General features: G+C 50.4%; 1 protein-coding gene across 3 annotated transcripts in view; it reads left to right on the forward strand.

Annotated features, from left to right (window-relative positions):
- The window catches only part of LOC144023250 (prolyl 3-hydroxylase 1-like), a 137,067-nt gene that overhangs the window by 37,083 nt on the left and 72,479 nt on the right, over window positions 1-27,505 (forward strand). For all 3 annotated transcript variants that reach the window (XR_013284511.1, XM_077528459.1, XM_077528460.1), the window contains exon 5: window positions 2,795-2,934. Coding sequence is in view for 2 of the 3 variants with exons in the window: in XM_077528459.1 (XP_077384585.1) it covers window positions 2,795-2,934 (140 nt within the window). In the remaining variant the exon portion in view is untranslated. The remainder of the gene's footprint in view (window positions 1-2,794; window positions 2,935-27,505) is intronic.

Raw genomic sequence — 27,505 nt, forward strand, 5'->3', positions numbered from 1 at the left:
ATTTTTCCTTTTTTTCGAAGGATTATCCCGACTAGCCGCCAGATCATCCATCGCGCAGCGGTCACTTATCCACGGTTTTAACTCGGAGAGCAGCCAAAAATCATGCCCAGACTCTTGACTGGCTTCCCTGTGATGGGGGGGATGACTTTGCCCAAGATGTTAAACCAGAACTTGTCCTCCACCCTCCCTTTCTTAAGCACCATGGATCTTGATTTGGCTGGTTTAAAACGTATCTGGGCCCACTCCACCAGCTTCTCGAGACTCTTCACAATCCAACGGCAGCCTGGGACTGAGATTTTATGTCACGAGAGAATGAATACCCTGATGGGTGGCTGCCGTTGACCAGATCCCGAACAAGGCCCTCTAATGAGCATGTTCACGGCCAGGGAGAACAGTGTCACAGAGATCGTGCACCCTGTGATAATGCCAACCTCCACCTTGTGCCAAGATGATGATGTTGCTCCTGAGGAGACTCTCATCTTGAAGTTGTTGTAGTAGTCAGCGATCAGGTCTCTACACCTGCTGGGGACATAGTGTTTCGCCAGATTAAACTGGATCAGTTTGTGCAGGATGGAGTCAAATGCAATCGCCAGGTTTAGCCACAACACTGACAGATTGCCTTTGTTTGTTGCAAATAGTGATAGCACTGACCTATTTGGAGCCACACACTCATCTCACCGAACTGTCTCAGTTGTGACTCCGCAAACAAGTTGTCACAGCTTTAGATGAGTCCAATTGTATAATCAGCTACAAGTCTTACTACAGCTAATAAGTGGAATTTTGCTTATCTGGAAAGTAAACTGTGGAGAAACTTGAAATGCTAGTAATAAAATGACTGCGATTTTGGAATCAGCATGCCAATTTCAGTTTTAATCAGTCTAAAAATCCAGCACAATGGATTTTTCCCCCCCCAAATTGTTCTAGGGATGTCCCGATCTCACTTTTTTGGACTTGAGTCCGAGTCACATCATTTTGAGGTTGGCCGATTCCGAGTCCCGAACCGGTACCTTGGCATTTTATGAAGAAGATTTTTTTTTTTTTTTTTTTAAAACAGAACTACACCAACATTTAACCCCCCTTTTTTGGAACATCTATGAGTTACTCAAAGGGCAGTATCTTCATTTTTCACAAGAGCTTTATTTTTGAGAACTTACTGTAGCCGTTTTAAAGCATGAAACAAAACCAACTTCACAACAAACAAAAGGCGCATTTGAAGAGTAAGCAAACAAAATGTATTTAATCTTACCATATATAGCTGGTCTGAACTCGCACAAGGCAAGACTGCCGACCCGGGCGGGATTTAGTGACTCTGCGAAGGACGTCGGACCCTCCGAATTCGCGCTACGCTGTTAAGCGAGGGGGTCCCTCCGAAGCTATTGCAGAGTCCCGGCGGGCGCCTTAGCTGGATCAGCAGGGAAGAAACTAAACACGTCTACCCCCGGATTCGCAGGGAGGACCGGGAGCGCGTCCGTAGCGGGTAGGACCAGGAGCACGTCCGCAGCCGGATCTGCGGGGAGCACCCGGAGCGCGTCCAGAGTCACCAGCGCCTGATGATGGCGGGGCTGCTTGGCAGTGAAGTGCAGCGCACAGCGGGGAAGCCTACAACACATCGAGTGTCTATCCTTTCCGCACACACGAAATGCTCACTTTGCACACAGTGCAAGTCGCAACCGCCTCCGCTTTACACATTCAAGATGATAATAACTTATCATATAGTTCCAAATACCTTGATGCTGTTTCCTTGTTTCGCCCCGCTGCTTGATGGCATAATGGAAATAGTGTCACTGAAGCAAAGTGACGTGATGCCGCACGCTAATCATTGTGGAAAAATGAAGTCTCACTCTGTGTCACCGCACAACTTAAAAAATTATATAAAGTTATATATATACACAAAAAAAATACCTCATATATTTATCAGAGTCCTGATAGATGATGATTAACTCAGCAACCACGTGATCGGGCCCAATTTCCAGTCACATGATCAGATCGGGACATCCCTAAATTGTTAATTAGTGTTACTCATATTAGTGTTATTGAAATTATCCATCCATCCATTTTCTTGACCGCTTATTCCTCACAAGGGTCGCGGGGGGTGCTGGCGCCAATCTCAGCTGGCTCTGGGCAGTAGGCGGGGTACATCCTGGACTGGTTGCCAGCCAATTGCAGGGCACACAGAGACAAACAACCATCCAAACTCACAAGCACACCTAGGGACAATTCGGAGCGCCCAATTAACCTGCCATGCATGCCATGGAATGTGGGAGAAGACCGGAGTACCCGGAGAAGGCCCACGCGGGCATGGGGAGAACATGCAAACTCCAACCAGGAAGGCCGGAGCCTGGACTCAAACCGGAGTCCTCAGAACTGGGAGGCGGACGTGCTAACCACTCGTCCACCGTGCCGCCCTCTATTCAAATTAGTGTGCTAGTAACATATCTGGTGTAATTAAAAAAAAAAAGAAATGTACTTTTCTCAACAAAATTAAATGTGTGGAATTGGTATTTATGTTGCATATTAAGTGTGGAATTTGTATTTTTGTTGCATATATACTGTATGTGGAGTACATTCTGTATCTCAGACTTTGAAATCATAAGCCTGAAAACTGTTTGCACATACACAGTTGTACTGTAACTAAGCTGATCTGTAGGTCAAAATTAGGTGGCTTTTCCTTATCGAGGATATTCATATTGCAACAATAAAATAGTGCACACAATACATATCTTGGTATTAGTTAAGTAAAATGGACCTGGACGGAACCTGTTTTCAAATCTGTTCTTCCTGCACTTGACTCTAGGTGAAAACTATGAGCTGGCCATTGAGTGTGCAAAGACCTACTTGCTCTTCCACCCTGACGATGAAGTAATGAAACAGAATCTTGCCTATTATTCAGCCATGCTAGGATTGGACAAGTCAGAATTCATACCAGCGAGACAGGTACAGTTGTTCTAACTCACAATGTTATTTTAAAAATGATGATAACACATAAACTTTATATTGTATTACACAACAAAATGAGGTTCATTTATTTTGACAAAAAAATCCATTGGAGATAGATGATCAAAAATGAATATATTCATTTGTTTTTAGCTGGGATAGGCTCCAGCACCCCCTGCGACCCTTGTGAGGAGCAAGCGGTTAAAGGGGGCGGCACGGTGGATGAGTGTTTAGCACGTCCGCTTCCCAGTACTGAGGACGCAAGATCGAATCCAGGCTCCGGCCTTCCTGGGTGGCGTTTGCATATTTTCCCTGTGCCTGCGTGGGTCTTCTCCGAGTACTCCGGTTTCCTCCCACATGCAAAAGACATGCATGGCAGGTTAATTGGGCGCTCCGAATTGTCCCTAGGTGTGCTTGGGCATGTGGATGGTTGTTCGTCTCTGTGTGCCCCGTGATTGCCTGGCAACCAGTTCAGGCTGTACCCCGCCTACTGCCCGAAGCCAGCTGGGATAGGCTCCAGCACCCCCGCGACACTAGCTGGTGCTGAAGACTACTGTTAATCTGAAAAACACATTTATAAGAAAAACCGAGAATCCCATATTTGTACGTTTTTCCATTAATTGAACCGTGGAGATGGTCTCAAAAACATTCCTTGGGCTGGACTGTTTGGAGGCGGAAGCGAAGCTATTTGGTTGACGCAGGGTCAGTTATAAGTGGTAACCTGATGGTCAGAATTAGGGCTGGGAAAAAAATTCGACCAAGTCGACTAGGTCGACTTTAAAAATAGATCGACTGGAAAAATTTAAGTCGACGCTCCGCCCAGAACCATGTTTGCGCCGTCGCCGTCAATGTTTCACACGGACCTTTTATGCCGCCGAGCAGAGTGTGTTGCAAACTTCAGTGAGAAGAAGGCGGACAGAGTAATATTTATTTATTCATTTATTTATTTATTAACAACACAATAACAATAACACAAATATGCACGACCAGTTCGCTGTGGCGTCGTGATGGCCGTTTTGTCAAGTCAAACACACTGGGAGCTTAACGTTTCACGGCAACGTAGGCAAAGTTTTTCAATTTTTCCACTCACCGTGACATAATAACACCCCGCACAAACACGGCTTGAATCGCAAAGCCACGTCATCTTGGTCGCGAAAGAAGAGCTTGTTCCCCTCGGCGTTAAAAATAAATAAATAAATTAATTAATTAATGACCATACAACACTGAAATGAAGGGGATCGAAAGCATGAAGAAGTTGTGTGTGTGTGCGTGCGTGCGTGCGTCGCTGCGTGCGGGCGCGCCGCAGTTAGACAAATTGAAGACTATTATTGTACAGGTGTGGTGATGAGAACATAATTCACCCACGGAACCTTGGGACGAAGGAGGAGTTGGATGGGATGAAAGGATAAAAGAACAAAATGTTGGTAGGTCTGTGAGCCTCGCGCAGAGTGAGTTGTTGTTGCTGTTAAACGCTGAGAAGCTGATGTCAATAAATCGCCGGTCTTTGGCTCCGGACTTCAACACTCTGCCTCCGACTCCTGTCACTACTCGCTACATTGGTGACCCCGACATCCGCCTCGTTGACGTTTCCGAGGCTGGGAATTTGATCGAATTGAGCGACATGGCGAACTCCGCTGGTCTCAAGTTACCGGAGTTTTGGGAGTCGGCCGCGGCGACGTGGTTTGTACAAGCTGAAGCTCAGTTTGCCATCCGGGGAATTACGGACGATTCCACGCGCTACTACCACGTCGTGTCCGCGCTCAGGAGCTCCACGGCGGCCAGAGCTGTGAGTTTTATCACCTCTCCCCCGGCAGGGGATAGGTACGCGGGGCTCAAAGCGTACCTCCTTAAGACCTTCGAGCTGTCACGGCCGGAAAGGGCTCGTCGCCTTTTCGCCATCCAGGGCCTGGGGGACAGTAAGCCGTCCGAGCTAATGGAAAAAATGCTGAACCTGCTTGGCGCGGAGGATCCGAACTTTTTGTTTATTGAACTGTTTCTGCGCCACATGCCTCCTCATGTCCAGACAGCGCTAGCGAACACTACCATCTCCGAGCCACGTGCTCTGGCGGAGGAAGCTGACCGTTTTTTTCCTGGCCACCCAGCGTCACAACCACGAGGTCTTGGCTTCTGCGCGCGCCTTCCCAGTCCCAGCGACCGCAACTGCACCTCATAAGGCACGCTCTGCCGTGGATGGCCGATCAGCCCCTGGCTTATGCTATTTTCACGCACGTTTTTGAACCAAGGCGAAGAGGTGCCGCGCCCCTTGCTCCTTTGTTGCGTCGGGAAACGGCAACGCCTCCACTCAGTTGCAGCTGTGAGTGGGGGCGCACAGTGCCGGCTGCTGTTTATCATGGACACCCTCTCCAGACTCAAATTCCTTTGTGACTCCGGCGCCCGCAGAAGCGTGTTGCCTGCCTCGGCTGAAGATGCTGCCGGGGGCACTCACGGCCCGCACCTGTCAGCGGCCAACGATGCACCTATCCGGACCTACGGCACTAAGACAGTGGATGTATGTTTTGGAGAGCACCGGTTCACTTGGGACTTTGTCACTGCGGACATTTCTTTTCCCCTTCTTGGCGCTGACTTTTTGTGTGCCCACGGTCTACTGGTGGATGTTAAAAATGGCCGCCTGTTGGACGCTGTGACGTTTTCCACTGTTGCTTGTGGGTGTGATGTGGAGACGTTTGAGGGCCTCGCCAGCCCACTCTCAGTTGACGACGTGTTCACGCGGCTTCTTGGAGAATTCCCCAGCCTGACCACGCCTACATTTGCAGCCACTTCTACCAAGCATGGGGTCGAACACCACATTGAGACCGTAGGCCCGCCGGTTCACGCTAAGGCCCGACGCCTCAACCCTGATAGATTGGCCACAGCTAAGTCCGAATTCGCCAACATGGAACGCCTTGGCATAATTCGTCGTTCGGACAGTCCGTGGGCCTCGCCTCTCCACATGGTTCCGAAGTCGGACGGCGGCTGGCGACCGTGTGGAGACTATTGCCGCCTCAATGATGCCACGACGCACGATTGCTATCCTTTCCCGCACATACAGGACTTCTCTGCCCACCTGGCAGGTGCGAAGGTGTTTTCCAAGGTGGACTTGGTACGGGGCTATCACCAAGTTCCGGTACACCCCGCCGATGTGCCTAAGACTGCTGTGATAACACCTTTCGGACTGTTCGAGTTTCTCAGGATGCCATTCGGCCTTAAAAACGCGGCCCAGTCTTTTCAGCGTCTCATGGACTCTGTTCTCCGGGACATGCCGTTCCTCTTCGTCTACTTGGATGACATCCTAGTGGCCAGCTCCTCCATCGGAGAACACCTTTCACATCTCCGGCAGCTTTTCTCCAAGCTCAGCCAGGCTGGACTGATTATTAACCGTGCTAAATGTGTCTTTGGTGTGCCCTCCATCCAATTCCTCGGCCACCTCATCAACGAGGACGGCGCCACCCCGCTCCCGGCAAAAGTGGAAGCTGTTGCCGCTTTTCCTCGACCCCAGACGGCCCAGGGTCTCCGCGAGTTCCTCGGGATGGTGACTTTTTACCACAGGTTCATCCGACACGATGCACACCGTGGTCCCTTGAGTCCCCCCTACAACGGACCATTTAGGGTCTTGCAGCATGGTGCCAAGACTATGGTCGTGGATGTTGGGGGCCGTTCCGAAACTGTTTCTGTTGACAGGCTGAAGCCGGCTCATGTTGACCTGGCCGGACCCTTGGACTTGCCCCGCGCCCCCCGCCGCGGCCGCCCCCCTAGGCTGCACCTGGGAGACCGTGCGGGGTCCCTTCCAGTTGTTCCTGCATCCCCGCCAGTTGGTGCGCGGGACGGTTCTGATGTTTCTTCTGTGCCCCTCCCGCCCGCGCTCCCTGGGTACTTTACCTGCAGGGGTCGGGCAGTTTTGCCGCCCCGTCATCCGGAGTTTGATTATGGGTGAATTCTGGGGGGGCTTGTGTGGTGATGAGAACATAATTCACCCACGGAACCTTGGGACGAAGGAGGAGTTGGATGGGATGAAAGGATGAAAGGATAAAAGAACAAAATGTTGGTAGGGCTGTGAGCCTCGCGCAGAGTGAGTTGTTGTTGCTGTTAAACGCTGAGAAGCTGATGTCAATAAATCGCCGGTCTTTGGCTCCGGACTTCAACACTCTGCCTCCGACTCCCGTCACTACTCGCTACACAGGAAATATAAGGAACAATGGATTTTATATACAGATTATCCACTCAATTCAACACATGTTAAACATTTGCGGCCTCAAATCTAAAAATAAATAAATAAATAAATAAGTAAATAAATAAATTAATAATAATAATAATAATAATAATAAGTCGATTAGTCGTTAAAAATATGAGAAGTCGAGTCGAGTCGATTTAAAAAAAAAAAAGTCGTTAGTGACAGCCCTAGTCAGAATGGCACTGTGTCAGGCCACCAAGATGCTGCAGATGCTGGTTCGACTGGACCAATACAAATTTAATAAATAAATTAGGCCTGTCAACAATAACGCGTTAACGACCGTGATTAATCTGGAAATATTAACGCAGTTATAAAAAATAACGCAATTTACCGCTCACATTAAGTTTGGCCACAATTTTCTCCCGTAGTCACCACACGCGGATGTTTACTTTCTCCGCGGGGCAATACAGGACAAAATGCAGTCAGTCATGATGAGTGAGGATAATGACCCAGGACTGCCTCATGGTAAATTCCGTTTTAAAAAGCTGCCTAATGGAAACTGGATAAAACCAAAGTTGTGTGCACATACTGCTGTGATGAACTGCCGTTCCATCGAAGCACAACCAGCCTAAAGTACCACCTTCGGAAAAAGCATATCTTCGCTAGTGTTAGCAATGACGCTAACATCAACAACAACACCACGGGAACAAGCCGCAGTCGTCAAGCTACACTGGCAGAGTGCGGACAAAAAGACAACAAGTAGGTTGACTGCTGCTATCGCTACATGGGTTGCCAGAGACTGTAGACACATTCATATAGTCGAAGACGAGGGCCTTGAAAATCTCATCCAGATACATACAAACACCTTCACGGGCAACTATTGTCACAAAAATTCATGAACTTTTTGAAAATGAAAAGGCAACGGAGGTGGAGCAACTAGCCAATGCTACGTTTGTTGCACTGACAGGAGACCACTGGACATCGGTAAGCAACCGTAATGTAACAACTATTGCCTAGGTCCACTCTACCCTCTAATTTTTTTTTTAAAGTTTGCTACTCCTAAAGCAAATTCTCTGCAGTGGCATAAATATTCCACTGCCCAGACAGGATCTAAGCTTGGTCAGCTCTGCAGGTGGTCACCCAACCACCAACAAAAGCTCTTTTGAAGCCGCTGACCAGGTGACAAAGGAATGTATGCGTCTGCCGAAGGAGTGTATTCAAGCCCGTCTTCTCGGAGCCCGAACAAATGGCTCCAATGATTTGGAATACACAAATGACCGATCAAAGGAATGTTCATGACTTCTTATCAATCACAAAGGGTATTCTGGCGCCTCGCCCTTCCTGGAACGTCTAGATGGAGCAACAGCACCGCCAAGTGGTGAAACTTGGAACTATCCTTAGTGACAATTCACATAAGTAACCGCATTTTACATATTTATACCATGATAATTCTTGACAGACAACTGAACTACGAATGATTCATGTTATATCTTTGTGTGTATGAACATCCTATTTCATTTATACTCCATAAAGAATGAAAGATAATCAATATCTCTCAGTTCAGTCAGATTAGACAAGTAGAAGTTACCTCACAAGTTAGTTTATGATGCATTAATTACGATGTGTGTTAAACGGGTTGTGTGGGAAAACTGATTTGCCAGACTGACCAAATTTAATGCCAAATTATTAATCTCTTTAATAATTTTTCTTAAAGTCTGCCCGAGCGAGCAGAAGGGTGTGCCACCACCCACTAAAGCCCTGCCCAAAGACTTTAAAAGGACGAGGAGACCCTCGCTCTCCCTCTTCCTGCTCTTCCGCCTCTTCCCTCTGGCTTCCAAGCCTCTTCCAAAAACTCTCTTGCACGACCTGCAAGTGCCCCAGCCTGCTCGAACTCTTTGTTCCAAGAAACTTGCCAACCACGTGGCCCTTTTCTTTTCTTTTCTGGCAGCAACCGTTGCCGAGAGCGGACCCTCGCTCCACGCCACGCCAAAGCAGGTGCAAACTGCAACGCTGACTAAAGACTCTTTTGTTTTTTGTTTTTTTTTGTTTTTTTTGTTCCACCATCGGTGCTTGCCCGCCCGACCTTCGCGGCCCTGGGGTACACTTGCAACGTACCGCCGGACTGTTGTGCACCGAAGCCGCGCACCTCACCTGCTACTCGGTGGCGCCCCGCCGCGGTGCCAGCTCACCTCCAACGGCTGGCCTTCCCCGTACGCAGGCGCGTACGGACCGAGCTGCAACACCTGAACTCGGACAGCTGCCCGGCAGAACCAATCTTGCCGGAGAATCAACCTCGCCGAGTCGCCGACCAATCAAGGGACGAGCCGCGCAACTACGTCAGGCCCCTGAGTGGCTTCCCTTGCTCACCTGTGGAATAAACCCCTTTTTTTGGATTTTCTTGCCTTTTTGGAACGAACATTGACTATTTTTCCCCCTTTTCCACAAGACCCCTTTGCTCGTTCGACGCAAACGATTCTCGTAAGTGTGCGTTTGATTCCTAGCTCGGCGTATCCACTGTGTGCCACTTACGTTTGAAACATATCACAAATCTGGCAGGTCAAATTTCTCTTTTCCCTGTTTCTTTATTCATTCGCATTCCGTCCTTATTTTCATTCGCTTTATTTTATTCCTTTTCTTCTGACGGTAGAATAGTTAGATAGGCAGTGTTTTGATTCTGTAGTGTAGCAATCGTGAATAAATGCATGTTTTATGAACTCTATTCCGCCTAAGTCATCTGTGTTTCTGAGTGGATTATTATTCTTTTGTTAGTACAACGAACCACTGAATATCGAGTGTGGCGACTTTAGATTATCAATGACTGATGAAAGAAGGATTTTGGTCGTTGTTTGCTCCTGTTAACCCAAAGCAAAACCAACGTGGTGCCCCTAGAGGTTATCGAGGTAAATCTAATTTACCTCTGTAACGTCCAGATTATTAATTCGTCCAAAAGACGACCCAATTATCGCTACATAATGGTGCCGGCCGTGTGAGGCTACATAACATAAGAAGATCCACTCGAAAATACAAGACTTTGGACGTGAAAAGTAAAACACATTTCACGTAGTGTACCTAATCATTTGGCTCTGTGTAAAAAGGTAAACATTTCTGCTTACATAGAACTGCACTGACTTTCCCCTTCAGCGTTGAATCGAGCGTTTGTTAGCCGCCATCTTGCGTGTGTTACCACGGCAGTGGATTGCTATAAGTAAACGAGAGTAACGGGATTGATTGATGGAAGAAAAGTAAGAGCCGGTCACCGTTTGAGAAAATAGTGGCTTGTATTTGAAAACGTACGTGATAGAACTCGAGTTGTGCAACTTTTAAATTTCAGCTGGCTGAATTTGAAGTTGTTTGTCTTTGTGTTGTCGTGTTTCCGGAAATTGTGGGAAGTCAGGTGACAGCCGATGTGCATCGCTTTGACCAGACTCGAGTTACGTGCTTCGGAGTAGCTAACCGCGAGCAACGTAAACGACGTCCGAGTCATTTTCCACGTGTCCTCCTACACCTAGTTTGTGGGAGAAGTTTGAGTCGTGATTGAGCTTTCTGTAGCCGCCGACTCAAAGTTTCAGCTCGTGGCGAGCGGATTAACAGAGCGCTAAGACGTTAGCTGCTTACCTGTACCGTGTACGCATTTCCACAAGGTGACGCCATAGTCCTTGTGAAGAGCTGTGTGGCTCGTGGAGGCGTGGTTGAGTACGCCTAGCTCGGAATCAACTCGCCCTCCCTTCCCGTTGGCGAGTTTGAGCCACGCCAGCAGACGCCCGGAAAGGGAGCGAGTCTTGCAGGCTGTCAGGTGATGACAGTTTCCAACGTGGACCCATGTCGACTCCCCCGTTGGAGAGACAAATGGGCGTGGCCTGGAAAGATTTGGACAAGCTGGCTCGAAACATAGCCAAATTCGAACCGAAACCAGGGGTGTCCCACAACACAACAGAGTACTTGAAAGACATCAACTATCTTCTCCAGAGGTTCCCAATGGCAACCGTGGAAGATAAGTTGTACTTGATCAAAATGACGTCCAGCCGAGCAGTCAACAGACTGCTGGAACGGCAGCCCGCTGATGTGTTGTCTGACCCCTTGGCACTGCACCAAGCCATCTCACGCGAGTTTGACGGTTCTCCTGGCTTGTCGGGCATGGAAGCCGCCATGTTCGTCAAACAAGGAAAGCAGGAGTCTCCTCAGGCTTTCTATAGTCGTCTTCGCGATGCCTATTTTGGGACTCGTAACGAACCCAGCATGGAGGAAGATCCTGGTTTTAAAACGTTGTTTGTCCGAAACCTCCAACAAAACCTTAACCACTACTTGGGACTGGCTTTGTGTCCTGAGACACTGAATAGCTCGCAGCTACGTGACTTAGCAGCTAGGGGTTATGCAAAGCTAAAATTATCCGCCCCCAAGGCAGGCGATGCAGGAATTTATAAAGTGGACGTAGGTCCTCCTTCAGAGCTGGAGGGAGCTTGCTCCTTTGCTCCGAGGGAAGACCAGACTAAATCAAAAAAGTCAAAACAGTCCCGCGCCCCGCGAAACCGGAAACCGCGCTCCAAAACCGACTACTCGCGTGACGAGAAATCGGACGGAGAAAAGCAAGCTGACGACCGCCGGCGCTCCAAATTTGCTAAAGGTAAGCCCGATTCGCGCTATCATCCAAAACGTGATAAAGTCGAACGCGCGCCAGCAACCGATTCCTGCCGCGAGTCCCGGAACCGCCAAGTCGACTCCGAGACTGACCACAACGCAGTTGCCGACGGCATATGGAAGGCACTCCTGAAATTGTCAAGACTCGTCAAAAGACCCGCCTTTATGACTAACTGACGGCCGGATGCCCACTGAAGTGACCCACCAGCAGAGGTCACCAGAGGGGCCTCCAATAGCCGACACTCAGACACCTACTAAACTGCCTTCTGACTCAACAATATTGGTACTGCAGGCTGATCCAAATACAGCAGACCCGCATCGTATCGCGATCAACCGATGACGTGAGACCGTTCCAACAGCTTTTAGGTGATCTCACCACCAGGGGGATAGCTCGTAAATTCTATCTGAGCGTCACCCTGGAGCGAGCTCTAACCTACGAAGCCCTTGTAGATCCCGCCGCAGACATCATGGTGATGTCCAACACGGTGTTCGAACAACTCCGCGCCGCGTCACAAGCTAACAGTCGACCGCTCCGCCTACGGCGGTGCCCACTCACCGTTAGCGCCTTCTCACCTACTAACACAAAGCTGGAATCTGTCGCAATGGTACACTGGTCCATTGGCCCCATGGAATTCATTCATCCAGTCTATGTGGGACCCATTGAGTCAGTCCCCCTTCTTATTGGCCAAGACCTGTTGTTCCGCTTCCAACCCATCATAGACTACCAGAGACTCCAGATTTGGGCCCAGGTGCGGCAGGCCCTGCCGACATTTCCTTCGGGCCCTGATCAGGCTCAGCTCTGCACTGTGACTCGGGCGCAGCCACCCCACGGGGAAGCAGACGCCCCCACAGGGAGCTGGGACACAACACAGTCCAAGGCAGGACCCCTCGCGTCCCCGACAAAGGACCGGCTGAGAAGCCATGACACCTTCCTTTGTGACCTTGACCCACCACCGCCTGATGCAGGGTACGCCCCGCGCATCATCGGAGGTGTCCACGTGCAAGGTGCACCTGTTCTTGACGCTGTCCTCGCCTTGTGGGCTGACAAATCAGCCATTTCTGCAGCATTCGCTGACAACTTGCGAGATCTCGACCCGAACATGCTTTTCGTCCCCAAGTCTTGCCGGTTTCCGTTGAACACGGAACCCCCTCTCACAATAACTGCAGTGGGCGTGTGCGCCTTAAACCTTTAGTGGAAACAGCGCTCACTGACCCACTACTTCTTGGTTGTCCCGGACGCGCCTCACACCCTTTTTGTGGGTGCAGATTTGCTTGTTCGTCTTGCCGTCCATGTGGACACCATCAACAACGTGCTTTGGTCCCTCACCAACTCGGAACCTCTCGCTTGTGTTCCCAGTCTTCCAAACATGAAGTCCGGGCAGACCATCCCAGATGCTTGCGAAGTCTTAAACGAGGATGAAGTGATCGCTCCGGCGACCACGATCAACATTCCGGTTCGCTTGGTGGCGCGAGCTAACCAGGTCTTGAATGCTAGCTCCGCTTTCTTTCAACCTTCATCGGAATTCATGAACCTGTCGTTACTCTTGGAGGCCACGCCCATCGTGGACGCCTCCCTCACCACTCTGATCTTGGTTCACAACCCTCTTTCGTACGACGTTCGCATACCAAAAGCGACCCGTCTGGGCCTGCTCATCCGTTCCGACTTCCACGACTTCACTCTAACGGTGCCTGTGGTTGGACACATCCCATCTGACTTGTTCTTGACTGAAGACACCGGTGGCCGAAGACTCACCAGGCCATCTCAGCTTGTTACGGTCAACCCTGCCGGTCCCACCAACGATGAAGACATCGTCCGGGTGGACCTGGGGACAGACCAACAACTGGTGATTTATGCCTTGAGCGCGTTGCCTCCAACGCCCTCTAGCATTCCCTCTGGAAACCCAGAGACACCTCAACCAACCACGACTCCAAATGGGGACCTTCAACCGTACCCAGAGTTCGAGGCGCACCTCCAAGAAGTTCTACACCGCGCCGACGCGCTCCGGTCCGAACAGGACCGCGAACGTTTGCGCACCGTGTTAATGAAATACACACCCTCTTTTGCCAAGGACTCCTTGGATTGCGGATTGACGGCACTACATGTGGTCCGCATCCCGACCCAGCCCGGCGCTCCTCCAACTTTCGTGCGCCAGTACAAGATTCCGATAGCTTCTTACGAACCAGTACAGAAGACTATCGACGCCATGCTGGAAAAGGGCATCATTCGCCCCTGTAACAGCACCTATTCGGCTCCATTGTGGCCAGTCTTGAAGCCAAACGGCACATGGAGACCAACCATTGATTATCGCAAACTGAACCAACAGGTTCCTCTTTCGCGATGGCCCATGACACAACTTGAACAGGAACTTCCCAAGGTTCGAGATGCCAAATTCTTCACCACCATCGATGTGGCTTCGGGGTTCTGGATGATCCCAGTAGACCCCAGGGATCAATACAAGTTGGCATTCACCTTTGGCAACAAACAGTACACTTTCAACCGGTGTCCATTCGGCTACGCCAACTCGCCAGCCGAATTTAACATCTTCCTCAACAAGGCGTGCCCTGACGCCGCCGCCAGGGGCAACCTCATTTATGTCGATGACATTATGATGAGGAGCTCCTCTTTGGATGACCATTTGATGGAAATCGACCACGTTCTTGGACAGCTGTCTTCTGCAGGCGCCAAACTCCCTCCTGAAAGGTCAGTGGTGTCGCACGAAGGTCAACTACGTGGGGATCTTGGTTGGGCCGAACGGGATTGAACCACAATCCAGCCGTATTCTGTCATGTTTTGGTTCTGTTTGGGGTAGGTTTTGCTTTGTTTTTGTTGGGTTTTGAGTTTGTCATGTTTATGTTCTGCTTTTCTTGTCTTCCCTAGTCTCGTTAAGCCTTGCCATGTCCACCTGTGTTTGCCTGCCCTTCCTCATGTGTCAACCAATCAGCTCCCCCTTCCACTTGTGTCTTGCCCAGCTGTGTCTCGTCGTGTGTAATTAGTGTGTGTACTTAGTCATCGGTTTTCGTTTCAGTTCTTGTCGGTTCATTTTTCCTGTTTCCCTACGTTCTTGCTTGCCATAGTTAAGTCTACTCTTGTATAGTTTTTCCTGTCGGTATTTTGTTATTCTTTGTCACCAAGCCTGTTTGCCACTTTAGTTTTTTGTTTGATTAAATTGACTCCTTTTGAGCACCTCTGCCTCCCTGACTCGTTCCACCTCCTGCACTTGGGTCCACCACCACGCTTCCGAGCCCTGACAGAATGAACCGACCACGAAAGGACCCAGCAGGGAGCCGGTGCCGACCGGCACGACGTCGGCCAGCTCCCAGACGCCATCAGCCTGTTGACCAACCCCGTTCCCTCTGTGTAGGTTCAGCTTTCTTTTCTGGTTCTTGTGTCTCCGTGTCCTCCTCACCCGTGAAAGCATATTTACCCAGTTCACCTCCTTGTGATTCCCTGTACAGTTATTTAAGTGATTCTGATTTTGAGCTCACAGACACCGAGTTAAACTATTCTGATTTGGGCACCAGTCTTTGTTCACCTAGTAGTTCCCCCAGTGCACTTCCTTATGACACAATTTTGTCACCCCACGTTTTTGTTGACCACGTTCCCGAGTTTGATTTTGATTCTGACTTAGAGGATGAATGTGAAGTGAGTGAGCACACCAAGTTTGGTTTGAGTGCGAGTGAAAGCTTTTATAGTTTTTTGTTTGCACGTTCCCCGTCAAGTCTAGTAGAACCTGTTTCCGCATCACCTTGTTCCTCGTTGTCCCAGGCACCCCGGTCAAAGTCACTTACACCCCTTCCTAGTCTTGTTTCGTCTGTTGATGCACCCCTTAACTTAGTCCCTGGTGTGTCTCGAGTTCCCCGGTCCCTTGGTCAACAGGCTGGTGTGACTACAGCCCCAGCTTCCCGCAGACAGAGGAGGAGGCAGAGGCGACCCAAGCCGCAGCCTGTGCCGCTGCCGCCGCAGCCCCTGGCCGCTTCGCCCGTGCCGCTGCCGCCGCAGCCCCTGGCTGTTTCGCCCGTGCCGCTGCCGCCGCAGCCCCTGGCCGCTTCGCCTGTGCCGCTGCCGCCGCAGCCCCTGGCCGCTTCGCCTGTGCCGCTGCCGCCGCAGCCCCTGGCCGCTTCGCCTGTGCCGCTGCCGCCGCAGCCCCTGGCCGCTTCGCCTGTGCCGCTGCCGCCGCAGCCCCTGGCCGCTTCGCCTGTGCCGCTGCCGCCGCAGCCCCTGGCCGCTTCGCCTGTGCTGCTGCCGCCGCAGCCCCTGGCCGCTTCGCCTGGGCCGCCACCTCCTGTTCCTCGTCAGGCGGCGCATGGATTGCGGCCGCCACCTCCTGTTCCTCGTCAGGCGGCGCCTGGATTGCGGCCGCCACCGCCTGTTCCTTGTCAGGCGGCGCATGGAATGCGGCCGCCACCTCCTGTTCCTCGTCCGGCGGCGCATGGATTGCGGCCGCCGCCTCCTGTTCCTCGTCCGGCGGCGCATGGATTGCGGCCGCCGCCTCCTGTTCCTCGTCCGGCGGCGCATGGATTGCGGCCGCCGCCTCCTGTTCCTCGTCCGGCGGCGCATGGATTGCGGCCGCCGCCTCCTGCTCCTCGTCAGGCGGCGCATGGATTGCGGCCGCCACCTCCTGTTCCTCGTCAGGCGGCGCATGGATTGCGGCCGCCACCTCCTGTTCCTCGTCAGGCGGCGCATGGATTGCGGCCGCCACCTCCTGTTCCTCGTCAGGCGGCGCATGGATTGCGGCCGCCACCTCCTGTTCCTCGTCAGGCGGCGCATGGAATGCGGCCGCCACCTCCTGTTCCTCGTCAGGCGGCGCATGGATTGCGGCCGCCACCTCCTGTTCCTCGTCAGGCGGCGCATGGAATGCGGCCGCCACCTCCTGTTCCTCGTCCGGCGGCGCATGGATTGCGGCCGCCGCCTCCTGTTCCTCGTCCGGCGGCGCATGGATTGCGGCCGCCGCCTCCTGTTCCTCGTCCGGCGGCGCATGGATTGCGGCCGCCGCCTCCTGTTCCTCGTCCGGCGGCGCATGGATTGCGGCCGCCGCCTCCTGTTCCTCGTCAGGCGGCGCATGGAATGCGGCCGCCACCTCCTGTTCCTCGTCAGGTGGCGCATGGAATGCGGCCGCCGCCTCCTGTTCCTCGTCCGGCGGCGCATGGATTGCGGCCGCCGCCTCCTGTTCCTCGTCCGGCGGCGCATGGATTGCGGCCGCCGCCTCCTGTTCCTCGTCCGGCGGCGCATGGATTGCGGCCGCCGCCTCCTGCTCCTCGACCGGCGGCGCCTGGCCAGCGGCCGCCTTCGCTTGCACTAGTTCCGGCGGCGCCCGGCCAGCGGCCGCCTTCGCCTGCACCAGTTCCGGCGGCGCCCGGCCAGCGGCCGCCATCGCCTGCACCAGTTCCGGCGGCGCCCGGCCAGCGGCCGCCATCGCCTGCACCAGTTCCGGCGGCGCCCGGCCAGCGGCCGCCATCGCCTGCACCAGTTCCGGCGGCGCCCGGCCAGCGGCCGCCATCGCCTGCACCAGTTCCGGCGGCGCCCGGCCAGCGGCCGCCATCGCCTGCACCAGTTCCGGCGGCGCCCGGCCAGCGGCCGCCATCGCCTGCACCAGTTCCGGCGGCGCCCGGCCAGCGGCCGCCATCGCCTGCACCAGTTCCGGCGGCGCCCGGCCAGCGGCCGCCTTCTCCACCAGTTCCGGCGGCGCCCGGCCAGCGGCCGCCTTCGCCAGCATCAGTTCCGGCGGCGCCCGGGCAGCGGCCGCCATCGCCTGCACCAGTTCCGGCGGCGCCCGGCCAGCGGCCGCCATCGCCTGCACCAGTTCCGGCGGCGCCCGGCCAGCGGCCGCCATCGCCTGCACCAGTTCCGGCGGCGCCCGGCCAGCGGCCGCCTCCAGCTCCTCGTCTGGCGGCGACCATCCCGCCGCCCCCTCTGCTACTCGTCTGGCGTCGAGGACGCCCTCCTGACCGGCCCCGCCGGGCCCTCCTCGTCGGGCGTCGAGGACGCCCTCCTGACCGGCCCCGCCGGGCCCTCCTCGTCGGGCGTCGAGGACGCCCTCCTGACCGGCCCCGCCGGGCCCTCCTCGTCGGGCGTCGAGGACGCCCTCCTGACCGGCCCCGCCGGGCCCTCCTCGTCGGGCGTCAGGGACGCCCTCCTGACCGGCCCCGCCGGGCCCTCCTCGTCGGGCGTCAGGGACGCCCTCCTGACCGGCCCCGCCGGGTCCTTCTCGTCTGGCGTCCGGGACGCCCACCAGACTGGCCCCTCTGGGCACTCTTCGTTTGGCGTCCGGGACGCCCACCAGACTGGCCCCGCTGGGCACTCCTCGTTTGGCGTCCGGGACGCCCACCTGACTGGCCCCGCTGGGCACTCCTCGTTTGGCGTCCGGGACGTCCACCAGACTGGCCCCGCTGGGCACTCCTCGTCTGGCGTCCGGGACGCCCACCTGACTGGCCCTCTGGGCACTCCTCGTCTGGCCACCTCTAGGCTTTTGGCATTTTGTTTGGTTTTTTTTGGACTGCCCTCGATAGTGGGCCACGCACCCTCCCGCCTGTTTTTGTTGTTTATGGACCTTATGGGACATCTGGGAGCTGTCCCTTGAAGGGGGGGTACTGTCATGTTTTGGTTCTGTTTGGGGTAGGTTTTGCTTTGTTTTTGTTGGGTTTTGAGTTTGTCATGTTTATGTTCTGCTTTTCTTGTCTTCCCTAGTCTCGTTAAGCCTTGCCATGTCCACCTGTGTTTGCCTGCCCTTCCTCATGTGTCAACCAATCAGCTCCCCCTTCCACTTGTGTCTTGCCCAGCTGTGTCTCGTCGTGTGTAATTAGTGTGTGTACTTAGTCATCGGTTTTCGTTTCAGTTCTTGTCGGTTCATTTTTCCTGTTTCCCTACGTTCTTGCTTGCCATAGTTAAGTCTACTCTTGTATAGTTTTTCCTGTCGGTATTTTGTTATTCTTTGTCACCAAGCCTGTTTGCCACTTTAGTTTTTTGTTTGATTAAATTGACTCCTTTTGAGCACCTCTGCCTCCCTGACTCGTTCCACCTCCTGCACTTGGGTCCACCACCACGCTTCCGAGCCCTGACATATTCAAGGCCTTCTTGACATCAAAACCCCCACCGATGTGTCAAAATTGCACAGCTTCCTTGGCGTGTGCAACTATTCGCGCCAGTTCATTGAACACTTTGCTCACATAGCACGCCCTCTTACTAACCTGCTGAAGAAAGACACGCCCTTCGATTGGGGTGATGAACAAAACAACGCGATGAATATGCTAAAACAAAAGCTGGGCTCCGCCCCCTGTCTCGCGTACCCCGATAGCAACAAGGAATTTTTCTTGGAAGCAGGATTCTCCGACCATTGTTTGAGTGCGGGTCTATACCAAATGTACGACCAGGATAAACCGTGGCGTACGCCAGTAAAACGTTGAACGGCCCCGAGTTGAAATACTCCGACTGCGAAAAAGCCCTGCTTTCCACAGTATGGGCAATCAAACATTTCTCAAACTACATTGGATGCCAAAAAGTAACGATTGATACTAACCATCATCCGGTTACTTTTCTTAACAACCAACGCATTCGAGACGGTGTCGTAACAAACGCGCGCATTGCCGGCTGGCTTATGGCGTTACAAAGTTACAATGTTCGAGTCCGGTACACGAAAAACGCAAAGTTACCGCTGGGTACCGATCTAGCGATTTGCCAGAACTGTGTGTCAACTTCCCCGACCCCGCCGACAGACGTCGCCGCTGCACCGATGCCGGAATTCACGCGTCACCGCTATTTTGAGGAACATGTCTGCAAAGACATGCCTACAGCTTACGTGGATGGCTGCTCTTACCACCACCAAACCCAGCTGCAGGCTGGGGTGGGCATCGCTTGGGTCAACGACACACCGTGTAAACCACTGCAATTCCAATTGGGCCCCCACTCTTCTCAATATGTGGAAATCGCTGGCATCCTGATTACACTCAAATTGGCAGTTGAACACGGTGTCACGGTGCTGGTTATCTGCACTGACTCAAACTATGCCCGCCTCGCCTTCACCTGTCATCTACCGGTGTGGCGTCGAAATGGTTTCCTTACGTCAGCGAAGAAACCCGTTAAACACCGCGACCTCATCTTGACATGCGACCATTTGGTTTCCTCCAATGATATGCATGTCTATTGGAAAAAGGTCCGGGGACACTCAAAAGTCCCGGGACCTGACAAACATTTTAACGACCTAACGGACACGTTAGCCAAACAAGGGGGCCTCAACGGGACTCCTTGGACATTTGATACAGCTTGGCTGCCCACCCGCGCTGCGGCCGCCGCTGAGTCTCGCGACGCCCCGACACGAACCCCTACGGGGCCCGTGGCGTGCGTACCGCCCGTCCGAACCTCCGACTTGGTCGCCCAACAGGCCGGCGACCCCGCGCTCTTCAAAATAATTCAGCACCTTTCTGATCCTGTTGCCAACCCCGTGTCGCCTGACGCGTTGAGTGACGACAGCGACTTCAGAGACTTGCTCTCCGTGCTGCAAAGGCTGCGTCTCGTTAAGGGCCTTCTGGTTTATGACTCTCCGCCTGCCCTGCGGTTGGTGGTTCCACGGAGCCAAAGGGGGGTCTTGCTAACATACACCCACGACGCGCCTTATGCAGGCCACCGCGGATTCAAGGCCACTGTCACCGCACTACAACAGGTGGCATACTGGCCGCGCATGCATAATGATGTAGCAACCTACATCAAAGGATGCCTGGTTTGCTGCCAGTTTCAGCCAGCAAACCTGAGTCACCGAGCACCACTCCAACAGAAAGGAGTCACCTTCCCATGGTCTGATCTCCAAATTGATTGGGTGGGACCACTGGTCAGATCTCTGAGAGGGAACAAATACTTTCTTACAGTAGTTTGCGCGTTCACCAAGTGGGTAGAATGCCTGCCTGCTCCAAACGACACCGCACACACCACTGCATGCCTGCTGATGAACCACGTGTTCTCCCGCTTTGGGTTGCCCTCACGGGTTAACTCAGACAGGGGAACCCACTTCACAGCCGAGGTAATGCAACAACTTTGGCAAATGCTCGGAATCAAGGCCCAGTTGCATATTAGCCATCACCCGCAGTCATCAGGACAGGTGGAGCGGACTAACCGCACCGTGGTAAATTTGCTGAAAAAGTTTGTTGTTTCCAACCATCGGGACTGGGACACCCGACTCCCACTGATCCTCATGGTGATTCGAGCCACCCCTCACGAATCCACAGGGGTGGCCCCCTTTGAAATGATGACCGGACGGCGAATGACGCTCCCCCTGCACCTGATGTATCAGCCAGGAGAAACAAACCTAGCCATGGCATACACGGCCTCCCAGTACGTGGAGGACTTGCAAGCCCACCTCCGAGCCACGTTTGCATTTGCTCAACAACAGCTTAAACAAAGTGCAGAAGGTCAGAAAACCTACTACGATAGGAAAGCCTCACGAACCGAGTTCGAAATAGGTGATCGAGTATGGTACTACTTGTTCGCGCAACCAAATGCTAATACTCCGCGTACACAGAGGGGCATCGCCCGAAAATTTCTTCCCCGGTGGGCAGGACCATATGAAATCGTCGACAAACTGTCACCCGTCGCCTATCAAATTAGGATGAATAAAGGACGTCAGGGGGACCAACTGAGGTGGGTCCACCGAAATCAGATCAAAAGTCACTGCGGTTTTGAACGTCTGGGAACGCGATCGAGAGAATCTCAGGACCAGCATACGCGCGAAACTGACAAAGGGGGGTCACCAGCTGACTCCGAGTCAGCGACCCAACCGACACCCTCGACAGACGCGCCAAACTCCGTCGACTGACCTAGCTGACTACGATGTTTAGAAGTATCAGACGTGCAAAAGGGGGGTCAACACCCCGCTACACCTACCAAACCCCTAAGTGATACCACACCGAGCGACGCTAATCCGCTTGTCTTTGTTGATTGCTAGAGGATGGTGTGATATGATGACGACCCTGATATTGTGCATGACCGCCGTGGTGAGTCGGCCAGAAACGGTTGAACCTGGACGTGCAGTGAAAATTGCCTTGATTGAATAACCAGTATTGCTTACGAATGATTGCGAGAAGTTAGCATACTGTGTTTCTACTTATTTGCAGACGCTTGGTGCAACACTTAAGGATACGGTCCTAGCTGTAACACCGATAGCGTTATGCCGAACTAGACTAGACAACTATAAAACGATTCGCAACTTGAATTCAAAAGATTATGTACACTCAAGGTGTTATAATAATTATGAATGGTATGCTGCGTGAAATCAGTTTTTGCTAGCTATAAAAAGTTCCCCCGTACTTGAGGCCTTCAAAAGCAGGTCAGAGTACTCTTTTTAAAGCGTTAGTGAGTCTAGCTAATCTAACTAAGCCCCTTTGCCTTCCTTCCCTTAGTCTAGCGTGACTGCCGAGGATACTCTGATTTTTTTTTCTCTCTCTTTTGTTTCTTTTTCTCCCCTCCTCCCCTTTTTCCCTTTTCCTTCAGTCATTCTTGGATAGCGCACGACTTTTTGGGTGTTTAATTACGCTATAGGAAGATGCGATAGCTAAGTACCTAGCAACGATAGTGTCGCGCTAACCGACCTAAGATTTTTTTTTTTTTGACGAACACCCCCAGGGGTGGAGATTTGCACCGACACGCAGGTGCCTGAGACAACCTCCCCATCTTTATAAGAGAGCTATGGCCTGAGTATAGTCCCGGGTTTTTTGAGTTTTAGAAGGCGAAAGCCTCTTCTTCGTTCTCTCTCTTTTCTTTAATTTGCTGTTCGTTTTCCCCTAGTTACTCATAATATGATACTAGCCTTATAGCCTTAGGAAAGTTTTCTTCCTTTTCTTTTGTTTGGAATTTCGCGTCTTGCGTCTTTCCCAGGCCCGCGCCTGTTTTGGGACCCGAGTCCCTCAGTTAGCTGACACAGTACCAAGTTAGACACACTGTTAACTGAATACACATAGACACATTGAAAACACACAGACATACCCTGCATACACATAACCAGGCAGAGGTTAGAGAAAAGTTGCACCAGTGGTATGTCTTGAGTGTTGCAGCAGAGCGTGAGTGGGACTCCGGCCGTCTGACCGTGGCCTGGACCCTGGCCACGCATCATCTGGACCCGCCAACCTGGACATCCTGAAGTTTCATCCCGCTTGACGAAGGGGGGTCTGTAACAACTATTGCCTAGGTCCACTCTACCCTCTAATTTTTTTTTAAAGTTTGCTACTCCTAAAGCAAATTCTCTGCAGTGGCATAAATATTCCACTGCCCAGACAGGATCTAAGCTTGGTCAGCTCTGCAGGTGGTCACCCAACCACCAACAAAAGCTCTTTTGAAGCCGCTGACCAGGTGACAAAGGAACGTATGCGTCTGCCGAAGGAGTGTATTCAAGCCCGTCTTCTCGGAGCCCGAACAAATGGCTCCAATGATTTGGAATACACAAATGACCGATCAAAGGAATGTTCATGACTTCTTATCAATCACAAAGGGTATTCTGGCGCCTCGCCCTTCCTGGAACGTCTAGATGGAGCAACAGCACCGCCAAGTGGTGAAACTTTCACATAATTCACATAAGTAACCGCATTTTACACATTTATACCATGATAATTCTTGACAGACAACTGAACTACGAATGATTCATGTTATATCTTTGTGTGTATGAACATCCTATTTCATTTGTACTCCATAAAGAATGAAAGATAATCAATATCTCTCAGTTCAGTCAGATTAGACAAGTAGAAGTTACCTCACAAGTTAGTTTATGATGCATTAATTACGATGTGTGTTAAACGGGTTGTGTGGGAAAACTGATTTGCCAGACTGACCAAATTTAATGCAAAATTATTAATCTCTTTAATAATTTTTCTTAAAGTCTACCCGAGCGAGCAGAAGGGTGTGCCACCACCCACTGAAGCCCCGCCCAAAGACTTTAAAAGGACGAGGAGACCCTCGCTCTCCCTCTTCCTGCTCTTCCGCCTCTTCCCTCTGGCTTTCAAGCCTCTTCCAAAAACTCTCTTGCACGACCTGCAAGTGCCCCAGCCTGCTCGAACTCTTTGTTCCAAGAAACTTGCCAACCACGTGGCCCTTTTCTTTTCTGGCAGCAACCGTTGCCGAGAGCGGACCCTCGCTCCACGCCACGCCAAAGCAGGTGCAAACTGCAACGCTGACTAAAGACTCTTTTTTTTTTTTTTTGGTTTTTTTGTTTTTTTTTGTTTTTTTTTGTTCCACCATCGGTGCTTGCCCGCCCGACCTTCGCGGCCCTGGGGTACACTTGGAACGTACCGCCGGACTCAAGGTTGTGCACCTAAGCCGCGCACCTCACCTGCTACTCGGTGGCGCCCCGCCGCGGTGCCAGCTCACCTCCAACGGCTGGCCTTCCCCGTACGCAGGCGCGTACGGACTGAGCTGCAACACCTGAACTCGGACAGCTGCCCGGCAGAACCAATCTTGCCGGAGAATCAACCTCGCCGAGTCGCCGACCAATCAAGGGACGAGCCGCGCAACTACGTCAGGCCCCTGAGTGGCTTCCCTTGCTCACCTGTGGAATAAACCCCTTTTTTTTTTATTTCTTGCCTTTTTGGAACGAACATTGACTATTTTTCCCCCTTTTCCACAAGACCCTTTTTCTCGTTCGACGCAAACGATTCTCGTAAGTGTGCGTTTGATTCCTAGCTCGGCGTATCCACTGTGTGCCACTTACGTTTGAAACATATCACAAATCTGGCAGGTCAAATTTCTCTTTTCCCTGTTTCTTTATTCATTCGCATTCCTTCCTTATTTTCATTCGCTTTATTTTATTCCTTTTCTTCTGACAGTAGAATAGTTAGATAGGCAGTGTTTTGATTCTGTAGTGTAGCAATCGTGAATAAATGCATGTTTTATGAACTCTATTCCGCCTATGTCATCTGTGTTTCCGAGTGGATTATTATTCTTTTGTTAGTACAACGAACCACTGAATATCGAGTGTGGCGACTTTAGATTATCAATGACTGATGAAAGAAGGATTTTGGTCGTTGTTTGCTCCTGTTAACCCAAAGCAAAACTAACGTGGTGCCCCTGGAGGTTATCGAGGTAAATATAATTTACCTCTGTAACGTCCAGATTATTAATTCGTCCAAAAGACGACCCAATTATCGCTACAGTAATTATCTCGGAGTAACGGCACACTTTATTTTATTTTATACGAGCTGAGTTGTTAAATAAAAATTTAAAAGTATTAATTAATTCAAATATCATACATTTGATCTTAAAACAAATATTAAATCAATTGTAGTATTGTCCTAATTTTTTTTTCCTGAAGAGAAACTTTATTCAGCCTGAGGGAAATGTGATTAATCATGATTATTCAGCCTGAGGGAAATGTGATTAATGATGATTAATCACAGTTGACATGATTAATTAGATGAAATTTTTTAATCACTTGACAGCACTAAAATAAATACAATGAAATCAGCACAGTCCTGTTTTAAAGGAAAACTACTCCAGTGGATCCCAGAGTTACGAATGACCCTTTTTACAAACACAATTTTAGTTGAAAATCTTCCTCTAGCTAGGTATGTTTCATATGTGAACAGTCTCAGCATGGGTGAGCGGACGGATCATACTATACCATTTAACCACCATTGGCTCTGTGCATAGCTCATTGCCATAGTTGTGCAGATTATTATTTTTTTACTCTTAAATTAGGCCTTGTTGAGGTCTAATTGAGGCTAATTAAGAGCTGTAATGTCCACCACAGCTGTTCTTGTTATGGGGAGGTAACTAGGGCTGTCAACTTTTGACCAAAACTTGGAATAAGACATTGGTCGGTCTCCAGTCAGGTGGGCCGGGTTATGGTGTCGGTACCAGATATGATGGGGATGCAAGATTGTATCTGGGTCATTTGGTGGCCTGCACACCAGCCGGTGATGTCATGCTACAGGATAGAAGCGGCAATATTTTGTGGTTTTTGTGAATCGAATTGTGTTTAATGATTATTAGGAGGGAAAACATGTTGTACGAAGACATATTTTACATTATACAAATACATAATATTAGGGATGGGAGAGTACCAATTCCAGGTATCGTGGATTTTTTAGAACTTGTACATGAGAGTTAATAAGCATTAACTCTTTCTGGACAAATGAAATTTTAAAGGCAATATTTGATGCCCCGCCCTCGTTATATAGTATAGCAGCGGTCGCTGCTCGGGCCCTAATAATACAAACGAAAAACAATAGGGACCTCGCAGCAGTTGCTGCTCGGGCCCTAATAATAATTTGAACGAAAAACAATAGGGACCTCGTAGCGGTCGCTGCTCGGGCCCTAATAATAATAATAATAATAATAACTCGAATGAAAAACAAAAGGGACCTCGCAGCAATCGCTGCTCGGGCCCTAATAATAATTATAATAATAATAATAATAATAATAATAATAATAATAATAATAATAACTTGAACGAAAAACAATAGGGACCTCGCAGCGGTCGCTGCTCGGGCCCTAATAATAATAATAATTTGAACGAAAAACAATAGGGACCTCACAGTGTTCGTTGCTCGGGCCCTAATTACATAAGAATTTATTAGCTCACATGGAATACTGAAGTTAAAAAAAAAACATGTTGAAATGACAAATTAAGTCCTGCACTATTTAATATTGGTACCATAATTTTACCTACTACTATCTTTAACACGTAAATGTACTTATAATGAAAAATAACTTAATGTACTCCTACTTAGCTTTGGTTGGTAATAGACTAATTACATTTAGGCAGTTTTGAAATATATAACTTTTTTTTGTTTTTGTTTTGTTTTTTGTTTTTTTTTGTTTTTTAGGCAATGAGTTGCCCCCGTTGGTGTTTTTTGTAAAAGTATATATACACATCATCGGTCGGTGTACTCATTGCACAATGTTGCTTTTATTGTCCATAGAGGCTGTCAAAAATAAATAAAACAAAATTTAAAAAGTACATATGTTTGGGTAGGTCTGATGCCAGTGAAGATTTTGAGTGGTGGAAAGTAAAAGAATATTCATAAATTACTTAGTTATCACTAGTGCTGTCAAACGATTAAAATTTTTAATCTGATTAATCACACCTTTTAATTTTGATTAATCACGATTAATCAGCTAAATTACTGGCGTATTTGCGTAATATAAAATAAATACAAAATACCGGAATATTTTGACATTAACGCATTTTATTATCTGAATGTCATTTGCAAACATTGATTAAATGCTTGTACGCAATTGCATGCATGCGTGTATTGCTCAAAATGTAACAGCATCATATCAATTGGGTGCAATTCAATAATTATAAATTAATTAAACACAAATTACTTTTTTTTTTTAATCTAAAGTCCCGTCGGGGTGTTTTTTAAAGCGAAATTTACCACCAACTGGAGTCACCCCACTCATTTTGGAAACAACAGGCGTAGGAAATGCCGTGCATTGACATAATCACTGACCTGCGCAGCCTTCACTGTAACCATCCGCGGTTACGTTCAAGACTCAAGGGCGGTCAAAATAAATAGTGCGATTAATATGCGTTAATACGTGATTAATGCGACAATTTTGTGTGATTAATTAATCTATTTACGCTTTAACTTTGACAGCCCTAATATGTGTATATATATATATATATATATATATATATATATATATATATACACTCCTGATCAAAATCTTAAGACCAGTTAAAAAATTGCAAGAATTTGCATTTTGCACTGTTGTATCTTAAGAAGGTTCTAAGTAGAGTTTCAGAATGCAAAAAGAAGAAATGGGAACAAGAGACCAAATGTTTTGAACAG

This window comes from Festucalex cinctus, chromosome 8 (assembly GCF_051991245.1).
Source record: "Festucalex cinctus isolate MCC-2025b chromosome 8, RoL_Fcin_1.0, whole genome shotgun sequence".
Lineage (NCBI taxonomy): Eukaryota > Metazoa > Chordata > Actinopteri > Syngnathiformes > Syngnathidae > Festucalex > Festucalex cinctus.